Source organism: Colius striatus, chromosome 17, assembly GCF_028858725.1.
Source record: "Colius striatus isolate bColStr4 chromosome 17, bColStr4.1.hap1, whole genome shotgun sequence".
NCBI classification, from domain to species: Eukaryota; Metazoa; Chordata; class Aves; order Coliiformes; family Coliidae; genus Colius; species Colius striatus.
This window is the reverse complement of record NC_084775.1, coordinates 11,328,575-11,352,951: the sequence shown is the minus strand read 5'-3', so window position 1 is coordinate 11,352,951 and position 24,377 is coordinate 11,328,575. Positions and strand designations below refer to the sequence as shown.

At 36.6% G+C, this 24,377-nt stretch overlaps 1 protein-coding gene across 1 annotated transcript in view; it reads right to left on the bottom strand.

Annotated features, from left to right (window-relative positions):
• The window catches only part of RIMBP2 (RIMS binding protein 2), a 121,730-nt gene that overhangs the window by 80,179 nt on the left and 17,174 nt on the right, over positions 1-24,377 (bottom strand). The window contains exon 3 of the mRNA XM_062009717.1: positions 8,601-8,738. Coding sequence (XP_061865701.1) covers positions 8,601-8,738 — 138 coding nt within the window. The remainder of the gene's footprint in view (positions 1-8,600; positions 8,739-24,377) is intronic.

The window sequence follows — 24,377 nt, the reverse complement described above, 5'->3', positions numbered from 1 at the left end:
ATTGGAAAATGTTTATCCTAGGCAAATAATGTGGATATCTTGTTTCTCTCTCCAATAAGAATTAAGAAGCATATTTCCCTAACAGAGGAGTGAGTCTTGTAATTGTCCAACTTTTGGGACTTTAAAGAAAAGGAAAACTATGCAATAAAAGTAGGAAAACTGAATTTGTTTCAGAGGAATAGAAAGAGAATAGTATTAATGCAGTGCTAGCAAACAAACTTCATTCTGAGACATTTGAATAAAACCTGTAGACCATACTTCTTGGTTCATATCCAAATAATAACAAAACCTCCTGTGACAAACAATGCACAACTCTGTGCACCAGAGATGATCAACCTAACAAATTAGCTCCTGAAGTTTTCAAGTTGCACCACAAGGGATTAATCACAAAACTGAGAAATGCCCAGGACAGACCTTGCCACTATTGCTACTTGTCCTGTATTTAGGGATTTTAAAACTTTTCTTTTCTACATTGACCTCATACTGTAGTGTTGTCAAATTTGCAAACTAGCAAATATATTTTACAGAGAGAAATAAGAACAGATTCTCTTACGAATATGGGGTTTTTTTGACAATTTTCTTTATCTTTTCCTTAATCCCCACTTCATAGCCATGATTTACATTTCAGAATCTGACAGGAGCAAGGCTTATTGCACTAAACCAAATTACAGATATTAATTAATGGCTCTCGCCTGCTTGCCAGCTCCTGCAAGCAGAAGGATAGATAAAAATGTATTTACAACAGAATTTAATTACCCATTTTCAAGCCACTGGCCTCCTGGCAAAAGTCTCTCAATGTAGTGCAGAATAGGACTTGGATTAGGAATTAATTTACTGTCAGCAATGATCTGCAATTTAATGGCTTAATCAAGTTTGCTATGAAATTGGTAGGGAACTCTGGAGCCTAATATTGCCCCAGAGCCTGCTGCATCTAAAGACAGGTTTCAGAGATCCATAATGCAATCATCATCCAGCAAATCCAAGATCTCTCTCATATAATCAGGAACTGCCTCTGGCAAGCTTACTATTCCCGTTGGAAAGTTATAGCTCACAGGTTTGGAGTTCAGTGCACACATATATCTATTTTCCTCCTCTTCCAGCTCAATCTCCTAAAGAAACTGTACTTGCATGAATACAAAGATTACCATGTAAATACAGGCCAGCATGTGACTAAAACAATGACAGTACTAGTGGGCTCCAGTTGTTCTAACAATCATCTCGCTGCCCATTATGATCCTGTTTATAATTACAGCCGTGAACTGAAAACTGCAGCTCCTACTTTCTGACCTCCCCTTTCTCATCTCATACAGCACTTAATGGAACTAGTAGGCCTAAAAAATCACTACACACATCACAACTTCAGTGCATGACCTAACACTGGTTTCTTCACTTACACAACAGCCTGGCTTGCTTCTCTTCTCTTCTCTCCAATAGCTTGCCCAGCATTACATGCATGCTCTGTTGTCAAAGGTGGGTTTTTTTATCCCACCACAATAGGAAACTGCAAGTTTTCAAACATTAAATTTTCCTGGATCTGATTTGTAAACTGTTGGGTATTTAAACACAATTTAAGCTTTCTCAAACTTAAACCATGCTGGATTTCCTTCCAACACAAGAGAGTGATAGGCACAATCCTTTGCTTTGTAAATTCAGGACAGAATTTTCTTTCTGTGCAATCATCTTCAAGCTCACACATCAAATTCCTTCCTAAACAGCTGCTAAGAGCAGGCAACAGCAAAGCTCACTCCCATCTCAAGTGGGAAGGTAGGCTGCAAACCATCAAAATGCCAAAGGCACAAAATAGCATGCTTGTCCCAATTTCTTCATGTTATTTTGGTATGCTTTAAAAAACCCCCAACACCACATAACTCATTAATTATAACCTTTCAAAAGTGTTTTCCTTTCCCCCAAACTGTTAAAATTTAGTAAAACGGGAGCCAAAGATCTAATAAAACTATTTTTAGCCTTTGTCATGCAGAGAACATCAAGAGTTGTCTCATCTTTCCATTAATGCAAGTGTATTTAAGCAGTCAGTGCAGGAAACTTTAAAATATGCTAATCACTGTTTCTTTGGACTCAAGTCTGTAATGTCATTGCTGATTTGTACATATCCCAGCCAGGCTAAGTAAAGGGAACACTGTCATTTAAACTATCAATAGGTATTCATAACTCCAAAAAAGTGGCAGACATATATTTTATTGTCACATTTATGTATTTCAGCAATTTTCACATTCAACGGCCTTTTAATATAAAGTTTTTATTTTCCAGCATCTGAACTGAATTGCCATAGTGTGTTATAAATGGAAATGCTTTTGATAATCACAAGCACTCTTTTTCTTTTTAAAGTGATTCAGTACTGATGAAAGGGGCCAGATTGATGGCCTTGCAGATTGGAGTTCTCTGTTAATCCACAAAGAGCACAAGGCACTGTCAGGGCGGTAGCTGGGGCAGCTTCCTTCCCACACATCTCCATTTAAATCCGTAACACAAAAAGAAAAAAAACATACATAACACATCTCTATGTCACAGTCTGACTCTGTCTGCACATATCCTTGGACTTGCCTCTTATTTTTACTAGCAGAGAAAGTAATTATAGTAAGCAATGCATTTCTGGGATTGGACTGCTGCCCATGAGCTGCTTTGTAGCACACATTTAAACCCAGCCACATTCATCGCTCTTGGGACAGTATATGCATCTTCAACGTGTAGTTAAAAGACTATATGAATTCTATCTAATAAAGCACTGAGGTAAAGTTATTGTGGCTTACTTGGCTTCAATACTCCTTTCCTGAAAGCAAGTGGTTCTCTTCTATTGGGTGTCCCATGAGGAAACACAAAATTTCTTCAGCATGTCACTATGATAAGGACAAACCTACCCCAGACAGATGTACATAGCTCTCCATTTTGTCACTATTATTTATGTAAAGGAATGTCTATTTTATTAGCAATGTAGTCAAAAGATTGGAAAACATTATGTTAGATTTTACTTATGACTTTATGACTACATTTCACAGTTTATGAATTTTAAAAACCCACACAAAGAAAGAGTTAAATCACATTTGCCTTGCTGAAACAAATAGTCTCAATTACATCTTTGAGACCATGCACTCAAGCCAAGATACTTTTGGCTCTATAATAGCATATTTTTGAAATGTGTTGCTAATTATTTATATAGCTTATTATCTCCTTGCTATGCTGAGCACGACTCATTTCCCTTGTCCACCCACTGCCTCTCAGGTAACGATGAGCTAATGCTTTGAATGTGTCTGAAACTATTACTTTTTTAAGAAGGAAAATGCTAATCAGTGCAGCTACTTTGGAAGAAACTCCAGCAAAATCCAAAAATGAGATCTCACTGTTATTAGATTTGAGAAGCAAAGCATTTACATTACAACTTTGCCCCAAATACAGAAAATCACCTATGAAGCTTTCTGCAAGAGCAATGCAGACAGCTGTGTGCTTAAAGAGAGAGTAAGAGAGAACATCTCAAGTGATGATTGCTTCAAAACTCTTTGCTTTAACCAAGGTTATTAATTTCTGTCTCTCCCAAATAAAATAAGCCAAAACAAGGCCCCAGATAAGGTACCAATACTTCTATATATTCCACAGCAGAGAAAAAGTGGCCATTTACATTGAGCATGCTGCCAAATGTTACTGAGTCTGCAGTCCATCATGAAGCTGGTGGTTGCCTCTCTCCCAATATGATAGAAGATGTGAAGGCTGATGGGCACACTTCCACACTGTGTCTTTACACAAAATGGGTACTGTTAGAATATTTACACAGGTTAGCAACAAGTATGGACATCCTTTGAGAGCCCTGTTCTGCAAAATTGTGTGCTTATCAAAGTACACTGTGAGCTGCCTGCAACATCACTGGAATCAGTTTTGTCAATCATTCTCGTCATCTGTGTTTGATGTAATAACTATTTGAAGGTAAAACATAAACTCTCATTAAAAGAAGAGTTAATTAGTCTCCTAAATTATTAGTAAATTAACCTCAAGAAAAAAAAAATCAGAGAGCCATCATCTAATTCACCTTTGAATTCAGTAGTAATACCACTGACTCTAAAGACTGCAGTATGAGGTTTAAGTTTTAGGCTTATATTTTTTCGTGTCACCCAAATACTTTGTCTCCAACAGGAAACCTTATGAATGAAGCTACAACAAAATTCTACAGTCTGATTAATTACGATGAAAGTTTAATTAAGTCTTGTTCTCTTCTCAGACATACTGTTTTGTCTTAAAAATGATTAAACAAGAGGTAAATATGATTAGGATAGGAAAAAGTATAAGCAAAAGAATCAATCTCATAATGTGTTTTAGAAGAATGAAGTAATGAATCACCTTTCTCCATAAGTCTTTTGTTTTGCAGTAACTGATAATGCATTGAGATCTCTTAGTTTTCTTCTCTTAGACAAGTATTACATTTATTCAGGCAATTATGAAGGAAAGTGGGAGTGTGACAATGGACAGTACATTTAGAAGAAAGGTAATATATACAGCTAGGCTTATGCAGATGGTGTCCTTTCAGAGAGCAATGGACAGAACACTAGGTAGTGGGACTTATATGAAAATATAGACTACATCTGTAAACACAAAATCAATATTAATATACTCTATCTTTAAACAGCATCTCAATTCATATCCCAGGTTCATAAAATAATTCTTTCAGGGAAGGTGGATCCTTTGAAGGTTTGCACCACTGGCTCTTTGTTGGCTGGATGCATCTAAATGGCAGAATAAAAATGCAAAAAATCCCCCCTGCACGATGCTCTGTAAGCACAGCTTGGGAATGAGAACATTTGCATTCAGTTCCTGAATCTATCTTTGACTTTCTTTGGATATTAATTAGCTTGTTCATTCTGTTTCTTATCGAGAAATAGAGATAAGAATGTTTCATTGCTCTTGTCTGTTTAGACCAGATTCACTGCTCAGTTATCTCTGTTATACTGAGATCATTTTGAGATGTCTCCTAAATCTGCACTCACAAAACCCAAAAGTCTAGTTTTTAATATAAAAAGCTGCATGCTTTGAATATATCATATCCAATAAAGGTTGTCAGAAGGCCTTATATCTGAATTTTATAATCCTGTAGGTTTAATGGCAGTATCCATGAGAAGTCACAACTACAGACCTATAACACTTGAAAAATACATAGCATATTTTTTCCAGAACCGTAACAAAGCAGCATTGCCTACAGCACAGGCAAAACTGCCTTGAGTCTGCTAAAGACCTGACTCACCTCTGCTCTTTTGAACATCCGAGCACGCCTCATCTCTCCAGAGCTCCCTTCACAGTCACCATCACACCTGTAAACCACCCAGTCCCAAACAGTGCTTCAGAGTACCTGCTCCTGGCTGGTGCCTCACCTAATCTGTCCTGACCATAGCTGTAATTAGTCCACCAAGGAGAAAAAAAGAGATGGAAATTGTGTTACAGGAGTGTTTTTATTGAAAGGTCATATCTGAGTCAACAATCCTTTCAAACCAAGGGAGTAAGAATATTAAGTTCTAGGGAAGAAAGAAAAAAAGGTCAGCCTGCTTTCATGGCTACTACTTTAATCCAGTCTTATATTGGACATGGCTCATTGTTTGGGCCTTTAAATATCTTTTACTGCTTTTATTTATTCTGCAATATAGCAACCTGCTTGAACTCTGATTGGAACAAAATGACTTTTAAAACCACATGAAGATCTATTTTGGATGGAAGCTCTTCACAGTCTGCAGATAGGAGAGGCTTTTATTATACTGGCACTGTATCCAAAAAAAAAACAAACCAAAATTCTACATTTGCACAGCCAATAGTTAATCTAGAAAATACCATTCAGGAATGGAAAATTACATAAGTCATTCTATTGATATGGAGAAGAAAACTGATGATGGGATGATAAAGAGAAATAAACCATTAAAATAGCTCTTTGGCACTCAGCTGCCATAGATTTTAAAATGCTCAAGAGAGACTGAAAATGATAAAAACTCAAATACATTATTTTTACTAACTTGAGCATTTGTCAAAATTCAGATACTGGTTTTGGCCATGGATATTGTTTTCATTGCTAATAATCACATACAGGTACAGGGCACAGGAAAGACAGATAACCTTAAAAAGCTCCTTTCATGGAGCCAACTAGCTGGGCTAAACACTGTTATATCAGAAACATTCACAGACTTTGTTATTATACTAATATCCAGCCTCACCGTTCTGCCATCAAGAGGCTGCAAACCACCTCTGAACAGCAAGGTATATCCTAAATATTTAAACATTTTCTTCTTTCAGTCCAGTTTTTACCTATTATCATCAACACTGAGTGCTCTGACCCCAGTAAACAATGAGTCCAAGGGGTATTTGGGAAGCATGACAGATTCCTGCCTTGCACAGAGGCAAACAGGCTTAAATGGAGTACAATGTGTATTTAGAGAAAAAATAGGCAGTGCAAAAGGCTAAAGTAATGATGATGTTTCCATCATGAACATGTTGTAGAAGGCTGTATCTCAGCAAACTGCTGTTGTTACAGAAACTCTGCTGACATGTTTCTACTATGGTGCAAGTGGCATTATACTCGCGCTAATGTCCTTTTTATCAATCCCAGTTCATAATTCAGAGCACTTTAATTTACAATCAGGGAGCTGCACGTCATTCACTGCAGCTGCAGGCAGTGTCAAATGCTGCTGTTGCCTGGTAACTAACAGGTAACTGGTGCAAGTCTGTTATATTTATGTACACAGAAAGCTAATGACAGAAGGCAAAGGGAACGTTGGTCTGTACATAAAACAATTGGTCCCTCTTTACTAAAATACAGGGTTTTCCTCTTGCAGTGAAACCACTGCTGAAACATACAGCTCCAGAATGGAAAATTGCATTTATTTCTTCTGATCTTCAGTAGAAATGATTAATGGTTATTGTTACTGACATAGCTTTGGCAAGTCATATAGAAAAATGAAATAGGAGTGAACAGTAAGTTAAACTGTACAAAGTACTGTGAGTACAGTATGAAAGGAACATTATTTAAAATTTGTTAGGAAATGTTAATCCTGGCATCAGAGTATCTAGCTCTCTCACTACCCATACTACAATGCTGTGTAAGCAACAGTGTTTTAAATACAGGCTGATCTGGTGTCCAAAGTTCACCCTTTAGCCAGGTATCTTGTGTTCCCCTTAAACACTGACAAATGGAGCAGTGCAAATAGACTATGCATGGACTAAAATTTACTGTCTGCTCTGGATTGAAACAACTTGCTGCAAATAATAATTTCTTTATTCTGTTTTCAAGATTCTAATTCAAGACATTGCTTTTTGTTTTACAACTTAGCTTTATGGTTCTTGAAAGCCAGTAATTTCAATGGCATTCCACCTTTTGCCTCAAGTTGGTCTTTTGTCAGTGTACTGGATGTGGGTCTACAAACTAATTCCCAACTTCTCAAATGCCTTCTGTTCAGGGATTTTCTATACATATTAGGAGATTGACTTCACTTTTTTAACCAGAAATGTCTTTCACCAGACCTTAACATTCATTTCACATCACAGCTATGTAATTATTCTTTCAGAAGCAGAGATGCAAAGAAGGCATTAACAGCTGTTCAAAACATCACATTTATGCACTTTTCTCTTGTCATATTAAATATAATTACTTCTGATGCAATCAAACTTACATCCTTCAAATGGATAAATCCAGCATCAAATTTAGGACCTCAAGCTTCAAATATTAGGCTCTTAAAGTAAAGCTCTATGCTTTTACTTTCAGTTCAGTGAGGTAAGTGTAAGAATAGTGAGAAAAATAGGTTTAAAAATCATATTTTCTCATGAATTTTCCTTAAAATATTCTGTTAGCTATTGGATGCAAAGTGCTTTGAAGATTAAAGGTGATATATGAACTACACCCTATAATTCAGTCACCAAGAGATGTGGATCATGTAACTGACCAATGTATATGCTCCTCAGAACTCCTTATCACTGGAAAACAAATCACAAGATCTTAGGTTTTTGCAACACTTGCTAGTCATGCACCCATATTCCTCTCTGCAGTTTGTGTTCAGGTACACTAACATTTTTCTGTAGCTTTCCTATTCAAAAGACCCTTCTAAAAGGTACTTTGACTGCAAAAGATGCTTGAAAATCACAATGGATGCAAACATATCGAAATCCAAATGAAAACAAAGCCTGCTGACATTCAGAATTGTCAGGTTTTATACACCAAACCATATTGCAATATACTGATCCTAAGCACTAAGTACTAGATCCTGAACTTTTGTATTCACATACTCAGAACAAAGCATTGGAATCACTATTTATTAAACTCTCTTTTCAAGCTTAAATTATGTCCCAGCTATATCTGTATATTATTTAAGTATTACCACAGTTCTACAAGATTTTAAGAAATCAATACAAAATCGGTTGCTATAAAGATCATGGAGCTACAACCATCCTTCTCCCAAACACTCTCCTTCAGGAAACCCCACCCCACTGATGACAGTGTAAATGCAAACAAAAAACCCTCTATCAACTAACCACCCACCCAAAAGAATCAGCATGGGCTGCAAAAGTAGACTTGTCTTTAAATTCATCAGTTGGCATAAAATAGTAAAAACAGAGTCAGGACTTACTAAAAATCGCCAATGATGATGCTCTTGATTTAAGGTGGTGACATGAGACTTAGAAATCTGGGTCTCTTCTAAAAACTGGGTCTGATCAAATATTTTCTGTGACGTTGCAGGCTGCAGACATGATGGATCATTTCCAAACTGTGTAGAATAAACCAAAACAAGGCACCAGTTTGTTAAAACTGCATTTGTACTCGTTGACTAGCTCTTGCTTTTCCTACAACAGAGTATACTTCATTAACATGTGTTTCATTGCATGTGCTCCCAAAAGCTGCTTGAAAGCGATGGTTAAATAGATATTACACACAGTAGAAGCCAAGCTAAACTAATAAATTCAGCCTTTCTGAATAAACATTTTGTCAGGACAGGCAACAAGACCCAAGTCCAATACAAACCTCCAAAATAAATAGTGTGCTCATTGGTCCCTTCTAGGGAATGAATTTAAGAGGGTAAAGGATAAAAATTAGTTTCAATATTTTCTCTAAAAAATGTAGGGACACAGAACTAAGCAAAAGAAAAATTCTGACTAATATTTATCATTAGAGTCTGCAAGTTGTCAGAATCTCTGTTTATACTATCAACAAAGTTCCAGCAAAGCTTATACAAAGTACTTTCAGTAATGATGGGATGTTTTGCCAGCTCATCCATAGAGCTCACGGTGCTCTCTAGGTTATAGGGATCATTAGGTTTGCTATTTCTCTTTTTTTTTAGGATGGAGTCAGTGATGTCAACATTCTCACACCCCTTTTTAAAGAAGCTTTGCAACAATCATCTAAAATACACAGTATTTTCAGGTAAAATAATTTGAAATACATATGCTTCTGAGGAACTTTAAAAGACTCCAAATTTGGGATAGTTCAAAACTACTTAGTCCTTTGCTTAGCATCTTCTGTTCTGCTCAACAGTCAAAACACCATTTGCAGTATGACTTAACAGAGACCAGATATTATTGAGATAACTTCAACCCAAAGTCACTGAAACCAATGGAAAAACTCCCACTGATCTTTGGGTAAGATTCTAATTGTTTATCATGTGGTTTTGTAACTAAAGATACATCATAAATCAATCAATTTTAAGACCACCTACAGCAAGTAAGAATAATATGAATCTGAAACTCCTTCCTTAGGAGTATTTAAAATACTTCCCTGGACAGCCTTTGCCAGTGTCTAACAACTCTTTCAATGGAGCAGTTCATGGAGAACTGTCTTCCACAGAAAGGACTCCAGGCTGCAGCAGGGGAAGGGTTTGAGGAGTCCTTTCCCTGATGAAGAAGGAGCAGCAGAGACAATGTGTGATGAACTGGCTCTAACCCCCATTTTCCATCCCCCTGTGCCACTGTGTAGGGAGGAAGTAGAGAACTCAGAAGTCCAGAAAGAAAGGATGGGAGGAAGGTGTTCTAAGACTTAGTTTATTTTCTCATTACTCTCCTCTGATTTGACTGGTAATAAGTTAATTTCCCTGAGTTGAGTCTGTTTTGCCTGTGACAGTAACTGTTGAGTGATGTCTCTGTCCTTATTTCCACTCACAATCATTTCATTATATTTTCTCTCCCCTCCACAGTTCAGGAGAGGAAGCGTTGGAGCAGCTTTGATGGGCATCTGACATCCAGCCAGGGTCACCCCACCACACAGACATACTCCTGCAGAAAACAGGGGATGTTTTGCAGTTAATTTGTGATAGAACTTTGCTGTGTCCTCACTTCTGCACAAAGTGTTCACAGCTCTGAACCATATGTTCTATCTTTACATCTCTTGTTTTTCTTTTTGCAAAATTCAGGTCAAAATGAGTGTGTGCAAAGATTTTAGCATTCTTGAAAGAACAGTTTTAGAAATGAAGTGCTGCAACCACAGGTGTGAAGAAGTAAGGCACCTTTCCATTTGATTTGGGTTGCATTTCAAAAACTAGAAAGTAAAATAGAATGGAAAGAATTGATGATAGAGCTTAGAAAAACTACATTCAGATGAGCTTCCATCTTTGCAGAGATGGCTTCATTTGGGCTACACTGCAAGAGGGTAGGAAAGAATTTCAGAATCACTCAAATGCATCCAATGTAGCGTGCTTGGGATCCACCACACTACATTGTACAGTCAGCAGGGGAAACAGGACAATAGCTTCCTTCCTTCCTTCCAGTAAACAGCACTTAGATCTTGTTCTGTCTATGTCCTGTTAAAAACTAACAAGGTATCAGTTCCCACCTTTCTTTAGCCAACAGTTCCATGTTCCACTCCTCAGTAGCTCCATTTTCACACATCAGCATCTCTGTGCTTCTTCCTTATGCCCAAGAAAATCTTTCCTATGAGCATTTGTCGAAGGCACACAACTATCCCCCTTAAAATTCTCATTTGCTTTGCAGCCTATTAAAGCTAAATATTCACCCAGGTGACACACCAAGGTTACTCTCATTCCCGTCAGTATGGTTCTGTGACTTCTTCCCACTCTCTTTTTCTGTCCTATTAATTTTATATCACCTGCTAAGCTGTGAACTTCTCCAAGAAATCACTCTTCTTGTTATATGTGTGTAGCACAACACTCTCTGGAGCCTGAATTTGTGCTAAAACCTATAAGGTAACAACAGAGAAGAGCTGACATATTTATTGGCCCCAGTAGATTGCAAGCATGAATAACTCCTTCCACAGATTTTAAAACTCGTGTTTCTCACTAAAATGGAATTCTAAAAATAGCTTTGGATAGTGCCCCCGCACAAACAAAATGGCAAGGCATATGAATTGCATCCTATATGCACAAGCTAAATATCAGAGGTTATTGTCTAACAGATTGTTCAGAGTTAATGATAGATACTTCTACTCATACCCCCACATTTCCAGCTATTTTTGAATGGCTTTACTTACATAATGTCTGATGTCTTCATCAGCACCAATCTAATTCTGATGGCAACGACAAGGGTGTACTTGTAGGACATGGGAACTCACACTGAAAAGCATGCATCCTTACATTCCTGTTAGGCTGGGCCCTGGAAGCATAGGATCTTTTATTTATTCATGAGTTTCCTGAGAAGAACTAGTGGTTGCTTTGTGTCAGCTGAAAAGGATCGTAATTCAATCTTCACTAGAACCTGTTTATCTGAATGACTCATTAAGGTGCAAGCTGACTGCTGAAGAACTCTGTTTCAGAATAACAGAGCCTTTTGTTAGGGGAAGATATGTTTGGAGAAGTTGTTTTATGCAGTATGAGTTTATCAAGGTTAGTTTTTGAGATATAGCATTATCAAGAACATAAACAAATGAAGTGAAGCATATTCACACCTGTAACAGTAACATTTTTGATCCAAGTGTTTTGTCAGTGGGCAGTCTGGTGTTTTATGGGTACAGGTCTTGAAGATGGAAGCTCTCAGCTGCAGGAACATTGGAACAGGACACTTTCTAAAGAGCTCACAGCTTGGTATTCAAGAATAAGGTTTGCAATTAGCTTTTCAAACAGAGTTGTTACCTTTTCTCTGAAATCTTAGTGTTTTCAAAGGGCTGAGTATAAACAACAAGGAGTCAGATGGAGCTTCACAAGTCTACAGCTTTAGTATCAGGTGCAGCATAATGAGACTTTTTATCATGGTCTATTGGAGTTCTAAGTCTTTATCAGTTTACATATTTCTTTTCAAAATGAAATCAGGAAGACATAAATGTCAGCAGAAGTTAGAGGTTTCAATCCAAACACTGACATTTTAAGGAGCATCTATAAAGTCACAACTTCACCAAAGTTTCCTCAAAACTGTAGGTCACATTGTAAGTCACAAAACAGTATGTCATATAGTTTACAATATCCAATGTATTTTATGACAGCTAAGCTTTTCCGGATTAGTACAAACACATTACCAACTTTGAAGATAAAACAATACAGATGCAAATCCAAATTACATTAATATTCCGTACTTGATGGAGTTGTAAGCCAGTGCTTTAGAAAGTTGAAAGTTGTATTCTTTGTTTCATATATTTTTCAATCTCTGTACTGTAAAAATAATTCAGCAACCAAGTTTGACTTTATATTGCAAGTGAGAAATGCACTGTGATTGAAGAATTAGTACTCAGGTTACATGAAAGACAGTAACATTCCACACAGAATGCAAAATGTCAACAATTATAAAGTTCTCCATCTGCTGAAGTAGTTTTTAAATGTTGTGTTTGTAATGTAACACACTTCAATAAATGCTTCACAAAACACATTTCAATGTTTCCTCTTAAATTGAAAGGATTACCCTGACCTGCCTTTGCTTTAATTCATTCCCTTTTAATTCTGCATCTATCAGAGAAATATTCAGTATTAGTGAAACAATCAGTAGTATTACAATGTATAATAGTTACAGAGCTCCACACAGTGTGGGTGCTTGCCTGTGTGCACAGAAAGATACATTTAATACACATCCTAAATAAGACCATATATTTTATTTACTGTCTATAATTAATTTATTACACTTTATTACTGTCCTATTAAGCCTAAGGAGGTAACAATAAGGTAAACCCTGGGCTAGCAGCACTGTGGAAATGCTTCTTCATTTTCTAAATAAAAAAATACCACAGAGAATAAATTAATTATCTATCCTGTGGTAATGCAATACAATATTGCAGAGTGTCAGTCAAGGGACATGGCACACTGTACTTAATACCCACAGCACATTAAATACTGCATGCCTCAACAAGCTTACAATCTCTATTTGTTCATAGTAGTTCACATATAGCATCTTTTTTTCAAAGAGGAACAATTATGAAGTTTTACACCTGCTTGCATAGCTTCACCAACAAGGAAAACTGAATCCATCGTGACACTGATAGAGCACTACATTGTGCAAAAACTAGTATGGTGTTTCTGACCACAGAAAAATGATGAAGTACTGCCTTTAGCCTAAAAGATGGCATCATCACTACTTCTAGAACTCCCACAACAGTCCTCTTGAGATCTAGAATAAAGAACTGATCAAAAAAAAATCAATCCTCAAGGCAACAGCCTGCAGCTTCCAGGGATGGTTTCTTAGTTTCCTACCATGTCCCTGGCCCATGCCTGACCTTGTGTAGTTTATAACACCTGACAGGGCAACGGTGCAGTGATTTGGCTGCAGGCAACCACCTTTACAAATGATACATGCAAATACACACTGTTCTGTTCATACAGCATTGCCAACAGAAAAATCACTTTATGTGCTTTTCAATCTTACTTCATGGTTTACTTTTTCACTATATTCATTACAATTTTGCATTACCACCAAATCTTAGCTAAAGCAGTTGATCTGCACAGCCACTAACAGGAATATGGCTGAGGTTAACTGCAAATTATATGTACAGCAACAGGGGAGAGACTGGAGAAGGGTTAACAAGCTTTCCACTATGCCAAAAAGCTTTTGAAATAATAAGTACATCCTACAAAGCAAGCCTTGAGGAATTATGAATATTCCTCTTTGAGGAAGACAAAAACCTTTCTATCACTTGTGAAATGGCTACTGTCCTGCAAAAAGACACTTGCTGTTAATCAAAGGACTCCACAAGTAAAACAACGTAGTATTTCATGATTCCTAAACTGTTCTTTTTTGGACTTGTGAACGACAGCACTACAAATCTGATTTATCTATTCTGAATGTATTTTGCTTTTCTGTTGCATTGCTCTCCTCTTGCACTCTAAGAGCAGGATTTGACTGCAAGAAAAGAGAGGACATTTTCTGTCATATTAGAATATAGGAGGGGAAACATGACACAAGTGCTTCAGTAGTTGTTGCACAGGTGACAAGTGTCAGTGTGAAACTCACTGGAAGCTGTATCTGTTTGTGTCTGTATTTGTGTATAAAGAAATAACAAGTGTCTTTCTTGAGGAATTAATGACTTAAAATAAGAGAATCTCAGCATTACCATGGAAGTGACAACTAATGCATTTCTTTCTCTTTTTTTTTTTTAAGCTCAAAGCTCAACTGAGAGGCAAGGGCTCAATTTAATATGAAAATGAAACTTTGACAGGTATTACATTAAAGTTCTTAGAAACGGTCCACACACCAGGTTTGGTGCCAGTAATGGCTAGTGTAAAGTCCTCACAAAACATTTCAAATGCCATCTGGAGAATGCATCTCCTGATATCTTTCTATCTAAGGAGATGGGAAGGCTAAAGCATGAAATATATGTTTCTTTAAACTTTCTAGCATTAAGCCAAGTATCCTTCATCCTTAATACAACTGAGAATATGGAAATACTTTGATAATATTCATCCTCTGATTTGAGAGCTTTCTGCTATATTAAACAATCTCCAGTTTTGTATCATTACTTCCTATTTCAAAGTCACAAAACAACGTAATTAGCAAGATCATGCCACCTCATCCTTAATCTCATTACAAAGACTAATGGCTATAGAATCAATTATTTCATAGAGATTATTGCCTTAACACCATTAGCCTTTACATCACACAGGCTCTTTTTGAAATTTCAACTCTATTGTAATTTTCTCCACCAGTTTAATTACAACTCTTAATTAAGTCCTTTCTTTAATCAACTTTATAGCTATGTCCATTCATTTATGGCTGTGTATAAAACAAGAAACAAAGAGCAACTTGCAAAATTACAAGGCCAGCACAAGAGCTTTCACAGTATTTGGTAGGTCTTAACCTCTGCTCCAAGAATTACAAGCATCCTTTAAAGTATCCACAATAAATTAATAACAAAGAACTAGGACTGATCAGTTTGGGATTTTGCAGTTCCTTAAGATCCAGAGAGTTACAGATTATATTTACATACTTCATTTTTCAGTTTTCTCTCAATTTTAAGTATCTGGAGTTTGGTCACAGTTTTCTTATTACTCTAAAAACCAAGTTTAGATGGCAAGACTTTTATCTACATACTGTGAAGATACAGTGGAATTTTCACATCACACTTTTGTCATACACTTAGACATCCTGTCCTGACATGGAAAACATGAATCAATATTGAGACAAGGAGTGTCAATTGCACATAGGGAATGTATTGTAGGAAGCTTAGCTGTTTGAGGTAAATTGATCAGAGAGGTGCAGCTAGGCTAGCAAAACCATTTTCAGGATGTCTCTAGGTTCAAAGTCATTTGTACAAATCTAATACATCTGAATCTGAAACAATCAGTGGAACTGTTTGACAAAAAAAACAGTTGTAAACTGCTCAGATATACCAAGTATCCTTTTAGTTCTATACAAAAAAGATTTACTCTGTTGCTCACTGGAAGAGCTGTATATACATACACAAATGCTTGTCTGCAAGTTCAGACTGATTTGGCATTGTGTATGCCTTTTTCTGCATCAGCTGTGAAGATTTAAACTCTTAAAGTTTCAAAAACAACATTGGTTTAAAGAATATTTGCCATTACTAATTTTTTTGGCATTTCAAACCTACTACAGACACACTCTGAAAATCATGTTGCTTTATATAAATCCTGACCTCAATCCTTTGACCAGGAAAGCCCAAATTTAATCTCATTTTTTTGCAGACCCTCATATCCACACAATGTCTGCACAAGGAGACGTATTCTTTAACAAATTTGTCTCAAATTAAAAAGACAGCATTTTGATTCAAACAAAACCATTGTTCATGCTCCTCAAATCAGATAGAATTACTAAAAAAGAAATCTCTCTGCTAATACTTGCAGTTACACTTTCCTTGAGGACACATATGCAGCAAATATCAGCCTTCTTTCCAAGAAAAAGCAGCATCTCTGAATGAGTATCAGTGGAGTTGCTAGCTAAATGTTACCTCCATAAATATACTCACACATAAGCATCCTCACAGTGAGAATGTCTTCCTGGATCTAAACCAAAGTATGTCAATACAGAATTGGTCAGTATCAACCTCTAATATCATAAATAGCCATCAATTAATATGATTTTTTAGTTACTATTCTAATAGGAAAAGAACATCCTTTTGCAACAAAAAAAGAGAAAATATTCTCCATTAACCTTCAGAATCTGTCTTATTTGGTCAGCATATGATTAGAAACATGAGAGGCTCTGTCTCCTAAGATGAACTTTTAAGTACTTAACACTTTTTAACTGGGCATAAGGGAAAGTGCTGGTCTTCAGTGACCTTCAGTGAAAGAGGAGATTGGAATGACTAGGAAATGCTTCTGCCTTGGTCCTTCCGTCATCTTTAACTAGCTCTACCCAAATCTATCTTCTTTTATTTTACTTCCTCTCTCAAAGAAGAAAGCTGAAAGCTAATTTAAGCTCTTTCCTTACTGCAGTGTTGCAGATAGTACATCCATGTTCTCCATTCTCCTGATTATTATATCCTACAACTTGGGAGCTATTTTTGCCATTTCTTTCTACTTTACATCACACACACTGAGTCATTTTTTTTTTAACTTGCCTCCTGTCCCTCCAAATCCTGTGATTACCGAAACATTGGCAGGATCTCATCAGATTGTTTCTTTATTAGGGCAAAATCCTTGCCATCCCAAACACACAATTTGCCCTTTTCCATCTGTGAAGTAAGCAGATACTATTACTGCACTCTTTGCTTGTAAATTACTTCTGAGTTTTCTGATGTGCTAAGCAGGAATGGAAGGGCTATGAAACACCAAATAAATTCAGAACAGTGAATTTTCTATTGCTCTAGTCACATTCCACTTCAGCTTTTTTTTTGCTTATATTTTTTCCCACCATGATATAACAGCAATTTCTTGTCGTTTCTTGATAAAGAACCTAAATATTTTTTACTTAAATTCTACCTTGCATATTCTCATACATAACTGATAAAACTTTCTAGTGACTTTTTTCTTTTAACATCTATTAGAATAAATGTACCAAAAGTAAATTAGCAACAAAATTAGAAAAGCCAACACCCTCTCTGCATGCAAATTTCTTGTCTTAAATACAAAAAAAACTCCCGAGACTAAGGGAATCTTATTTCACTGAGCAAATTAAGAAAAGGTCAGAAAGCTTGATCTTTGTCACTGGTGTACTCTGTCTGAAAGCTGAACTGCCTTTTAAATATTTATAAGGGAGAGCTGTAATTGCAGGTTGAGAGCTGTGAGAGAGCTCTGCATGTACAATACAGGAAGTTCTGAAAATATTCATGACATGCAAGATACTCCACCAAAGGAAAGTTTGGGTGAGGCGAAGGAGCACTAACATGGCATGTCAATAATTTCTGAACCCGAATACGTAAGAAGATGACCTGAAACCTGTTACTTTTGGAGTCTATCATGGGGGATAAAAGTGAAGTGAAATTGAGAATTTAGACTGGTTACTGAAAACAGCTGGAAAAAAGAGAAAAAGAATAAAAAGGGGGTGAGAAACAGCTTTGTATATGACGAAGTTGAGAAAGCAAACTAAAATGTTCCAGATCCTCATGCATCCATTAACTAGGCTTGCTACTAGCAATAGAGTTATGTCCCAGCAGATTAAGGTTTCTTGCTAGATAATCTCCCTTCCTGCTTCATCTTAATGCCTTTAATTAAACACTTGTCCCTCTAGTTTAAAATACAGTTTATTTAAGATTCTTTTAAAGTCACTTATTCTGTTTGGCACCATAAGAAAAGCAAGAAACCTTGGGGTATTCCCAGTCAATTCTTCCAACAAAACCCTAGACAGTGTGAGTCCAGGTGTCAAGGCTATAATATACCTGCAAGATGCACTGTGCAACCACATGGTGGAGAATATTTGCAGTTTTATCATTTAGTAAATTAACTTCCAGTCATTTGAAGCCCCAGTCACAGAATTCCTCCAAAAAGAGGCTTTGCAGACTACAGCAGCCAAAAGTCAGTGTATCTCATATTTTTGAGATAAGTGTGCTTAAAAAAACCTATCTTTTAATAAACTGAATGTTTGAAATGGATGTAATTGCAAGATAAATTATATATAAAGTGTTTTTATCAAAAATATATCTAGTGAGCTTGATGGGATTACTTCTTAAACATCTGAAGAGAATGAGTATTTACCTACGACTTAAGAAAAAGGTAGTCACATGAGCACCAGGCTGAGATCAAAAGCATTCTGCTGGTGGTAGTGCTAATTCCACCACCTTCGAGAATGGATGACTGTCTGCATAGTCTGTACCTATTTATCTTTGTGATACTGGAAGTTTTGAAATCAAGCTGTCTTTGAAAATCATAAAATGGATTTCAAAAAGAAAGAAGCACAACTTCTTAAATAACTTTTTTTCAGGGTACATAATAAAACAGGTTAATTGGTGAAACAAGGCCATATCCAGAAGTATTCCACTGATGACACCTGGTGGAGTTGCACAGGGATCTCTACCAGCTTCCTGTATGTATTTGAGACCACAGGCAAGCAGGGTATCAATCTTTAGGACAAGAGGTCATGGGAGAATCCACGTTACACTTGGAATTCAGTTGGAAATATTTAATTCCCTTTTTCATTCTTGGCCTTTCAAAGAAAAAGATTTGCATGCCGTACGATCCAGACAAATGTCACTTCCTAACATAGTGGCAAAACAGAATAAATTAAATCCTAGAACATGGTTAGGAAGATGCAAGGCATCACTACTAAGCAAAGTCCTTGATCCACACTAAATAATCTTAAACATATGATCCCTGAGCAAGCTCATCAAAAAGTGTTAAGATCTCACACTTCACTAATATTTGGAGTGTTAGCCAGGAAGTAAATTGAGGTAAATATTTATAGCAGGCTGATTAACAAGTTCATGTCTGTTTATATAAGCATTTTTTTCTCTTTTTTTGAAGAGACTGTTTAAAAAGAAAGTTACTTTATCACATGCTAAACAGAACTAGGCATTTGTCTTGCTCTTACTTTTGCCCAAGCGGACTGTTGATGACAGCTGAAGTATATCGAACTGAGTGGGCTTTGCTCTGAAGTAATTTTATGCTCTCAGAGTTATGTCATATTACATTCCTTATTTTCCTATACTCATCATTACCACTCATCCCATTTGCTAGCTTTAAAACCCATGGTTACTTGGATGTTACTTACTCTATTCAATGTTTCTGTTTCCAGTTTGGGGTCTGTGAAGCATGAGAGCATTTTAAGATTGCCATTTCAACATTGTTAGCTGGAATGTCCATTCCAAGCATATTCATGTAAAGATAAATAATACCTTTCTTTCCTAGCAGCACTGCTTTCAATAAAACATGACCTATAGCATTACTCATTCAAAGAAAAAAAAAACCTACAACAACAAGGAATTCAGAATATTATCAAAATAAAGCAATTGATCATCGAAATTGATTTTTGTGAATAATATTTTTGCAGTGAGAATGAGATAATGAGATTGAAGGAAAAAGGCAATATTTTACTTACCTCTAATTAAATTATATCAATAGTGAACTCTCTCTCTACTTGAACAGATGCTAGTGCCAGAGAAATTTTAAGGTTCTGTTCCATTGAGTTGGATCTGCATTTCATATGAATTACTGGAGTCCTGATTGGCTCAGATTTAGGTGACAACACATCTACTACAGTTCCTATCACTACAATTCAGTTATAAACTCCATCTCAGTACTGGCTATTTCAGACAAGTCTTCTGCAAGGTCTACCATCTTGAAGGAACTAACATTTTTTGTAGGAGCCATATGGAATGAGTGGTGTATGGCCACTGCCCTCTCCTGGGTGAGGTCAGAACGGGACAGGTACCTGCAGTCCCTGCTGTGCTGGTTGCCTGGAAGTTGGCAACTGCTCCACAGCTCTTGATTGTTTTTTTTCAAAGTAGTGCTCTTGAAGGTCCTGACCTTTAATAATATTGCCTCCTCCACTACCTTGGGCTGCTAATAAAAAGCACTTTGGTGACTATCACCCATTTCACAGAACCAAGAATAAATGAATAAATAACATTTGCCATGGGAACCAGGGGATGCAGATCTATTACCTGTCTTCAGAGGCTCAGCCTCTGACCTTAGATAATTTATTCAACCTCTGTGTAAGGAAGAAAAAAAGTTATTCAAGTGAAGCAGTTTGGGAATAAATGATATTATTGACATGGAACCAAATGCCATAGTGATGATGGATTACACAAGCAATTATTCCTAATTGTCCACACCAGTGGAATCACTCACTGATGGTATTTGATTCCTAATATCTCTGCTCAAATATCTTCCCAATCTTAGCCAAATGAAACAATTCCCATTATGCCAAGAAAGAGGAAACACTACTGCAAAAGCTAAGTTTAGCTTGTGGGTAATTATATAGATCTCGTTTTAGATGAATAGTGATCTTGATTGTGAATGGGAAGATTGTTGTTTAGAGTTTTTAATAAATAAATTTAAAAATTAGGGCTCACTTGTCACTTGCAACTCAAAGTAAGAAAGAACAATAGGCTGTACTGGACATTATCCAGGCATGCAATCACAGCACTGGAACAGAAACATCCTATAGTCTATGTCAGTGGAATGATAAAAAACAGCCAGATGACACAAGAAAAACACTTACTAAGCAATAGAATGCACACCTTAACCAATGGGAAAGATTGTATTTAAAAAAACTATTGATTTTGGTTTGATAACTGAACTAACTACCTGGCAAAGTGAATTACTTCCCAGTGAACATAACAAAAATTAGCTAAAGCTTGGGCTTGTTTTTTTTTTTTTAAATAAGAAATCTTTTTAATAATAAAACTCTACAGCTATCACACAGCTTTAACACAGAGGTAGCACAGATTAGGACACCTGCTATGGCATTAGAGAAGCCCTATGATCTATTCCTACCTTACTTAACCTTCCTATAACACAGGTAAATGAGACTGTCTTCTACTCAATAGTTTCCAAAAGTTGTATCCCAACCCCAAAGCTGTATTTTAGCCACAAGTAAACATAGGCTTTGTAACAACAGGGTCACTCTTGTACTATTTATCTGGTACATAGTGGTTAAGTAACAGTAATCTGAGCAATCACACACTGGTCATGTTTGGGACAAACCTAGCTTGACCCTCTTCTCCTAAACAGAACATTTGGCTGCTAAGACAGCATATATGCTTTCCAGCACATGCAGCTGTTATAAGGAAAGGTGCGTAGGAGATACAATGATATGGAATTGGTCTGCATTTCCACCCAGTTACTTCACCTCCCACTCAGAGTCCTGACAGTACATTCTGTGTATAACATTATCTTCACTGAAAGGTTCCAGTTTTGTATTACCCTGGGGAAAATACTAGCATTTTACTGTCTCACCCAGTAAGCAGGGACTTATATTTGACTGGGATGATTATATATGCTTGTAAAGGCTGAAATATTCTCCCTCTGCAATATTTCTCTCAAGAGTGTAAGTCCACAATTATTTGTGGCCCCATTTTCTAAAAGGCAGTACACTGAAATCATTTTACCTTCTCAGTACTTTTGATAGTCTAGCTTTCATCTAAGTTCCTAAACAGGAAAGCAATACTAAACTGTAGACATTTAGTCACTTGAAACACATATCTTTGAAGACATTTGAAGATCTGAGTCTGAGAGTTCCCTGAAAAACTCTTCCTAGGACATGGTGCATTCCAGCTTTCAGAACCAATACCATTAGATGCAAAAAGTCTTTGACTTTGTTCTATTTCTTGGTCAACTGGTTCACTTTTTGAAGCAGATGTTCTTTAACTTCCTTAGCATACACCTTCTCCAAACTGATCACTCTCCATAAAAACTAGCACTGATGGGAGCTTCACTGAGAAGATCCATAGTTACAAAAGCTTTTTGCCTCTTCTCAAATCCTTGCCTTAATTTTACTCTTCTTTATACATTCAATATTACATTGCTTTGCCCTTTCAGCTTAAATTCTCAGCCATTCTAATTTTCTTAATGGCTCTTGCTTTAGCTGACATCAGTTCTCCAGAGCACTGCAGTCTTCAGGGTTCCCATATTTTTAGCTACTGTGACAAACTGCTCTGAATTTAATTAGCTAAACACTTAGCTGCAGAAATCTATCTTAAATTCAATGTGAGAGTGTGCTGTTGAAGTTTTTGTGATAATTTCAAAGCCACTTTACTTTGGTACCTTCTGAACATGAGGTCCTGATGCAAACAACTCATACATTAGTATCTTAGATCTGAAAAGCACTCCAACTGTATGTCACAAAAAACAGAGTACCACAGAGCACGTCAATAAATACTGTGCCAAGAGCAAGAAATGTGATCCTAGAGAAAAAGTGTAATCTGGCTATTAGATGAAAATGCTGCCTTTTATTTTTTTAACACTTAGATAAAAATTTCATGTATAAACCAAGGTGCAAGTGATATCTCTATGATATCAAGTATTTCTTTGATGAAATACAAATAGCAAATAATTTACCTAATTTTCAAATACAAAAAAGCTTATTTAACTTAAGGCTGGATGATTTCTCCATTTTATTAATGCCACAGATATAGACAACTTCTGCGTACTGGAAAAACGGGTATAAGAAATAATTCTTGAGATAAATGTACCCATTACTATTTTTCAGACTATAAGGAAGCTCTGACTTTGGCATCAACTCAGACCTGTATAAATCTCCTAAGAAGAAAAAAAATATGTATTTATGAAAATTGGATATCCATCAATGTTAAACTTCCTTAAATATTTGTTTCAATAGGAACATTCACAACATCATGTATTAATATACACTTCACATTCAGGTTTATAGAAGCACAAAGGATTCCGTGGTCCACATGTCAAGAGATGAACAACAGATCAGAGCTGTTACAGTTATATCTCCATTCAGCAAAGCATTTAAACCTCAGCTTTTAGGAACATGTATGAACAAGCTACTGGATTGTTCTGCAGACAAGCACACAGTGATAAAAGCAATACCTGTCTTTTCCATGTGGTTGTTGATTTTTATTTAAATGAGACATGTATCAGACAGATCAATATTTAATTCATTTGCATACATGAAACTAATATCTTTCTTACTAGCATTATCCCTGACTGATGCTACCAGAAGTCTAAGGAGAATCATTCCTTTAAGCCCTAAGTATTATCAACATAAAATGTAAATCCTTTAAAAAGGATTTGAAGTGGCTTTTATGAGAAAATGACAGTCAGGAAAATGTATAACTCCCTTTGACATAAACAACAGGACAAGAACTAAAGAGTCATCTCTGTAAAGAAATCTGAAACCCAAACAAAAGCCAGAAGGCATCTGACAACAGCTGGTACATTTCAATAGCCAAACCATCTGAGTCTGACATCCCTCTTTTGGCAATAGCAAATGCATCGTTTTGGCAAAAACAGAATCTCCCATCACTAGATAAACAGTGTTGTGAACCTGGATTGTTAAGTCCATAATTTTTCTATCCTCTCATATGTCCAACACTTTCAACAACTTATGTAGTGAACAGCAGTACCACTGTTAATTCTCTGATCACCTGGTATCAGGGCATTGCTGACAATTATAAATAATTTCATGACCAAGTTTAAATGTATCTGCCAAAACAGAAATTGAACCTGCAGAGAGAATGCTTTTTTTTGTTATCAAGGCAAGTCTTTGACATAAGCCTCGCTGGATCTGTGCCTACATACACAGCCAAAAGCATTAGCAAACAGACTAGCCCTACAGCACAGCCACCTGAACGCTACAGGCTTCCCCCTGCGTTCCAAAAACACTGCAGTCCACAGCTTTAACTCTACAGGTGAATAATCTGTCATTCTGCCCATGCACTAATGGGCTAATCAAAAGAGATTTTCAGCCTGTGGAATACAACAAGGGACTGCTTCACACTAAAATCAGAGAGACGTGTCAACATCAGATTCAAGCCCTCAGGTCCTAGCCATCGGTTTTTCAAACAGCCATCGATTTTTCACATAGTAAGGATTTTGGATCATCTACATAGCAATTATGAATGATGCATCAGCTTTTCTCAGAACCAAACAGTTTTCAAAATTTATTTCAATTACAGAGTTTAG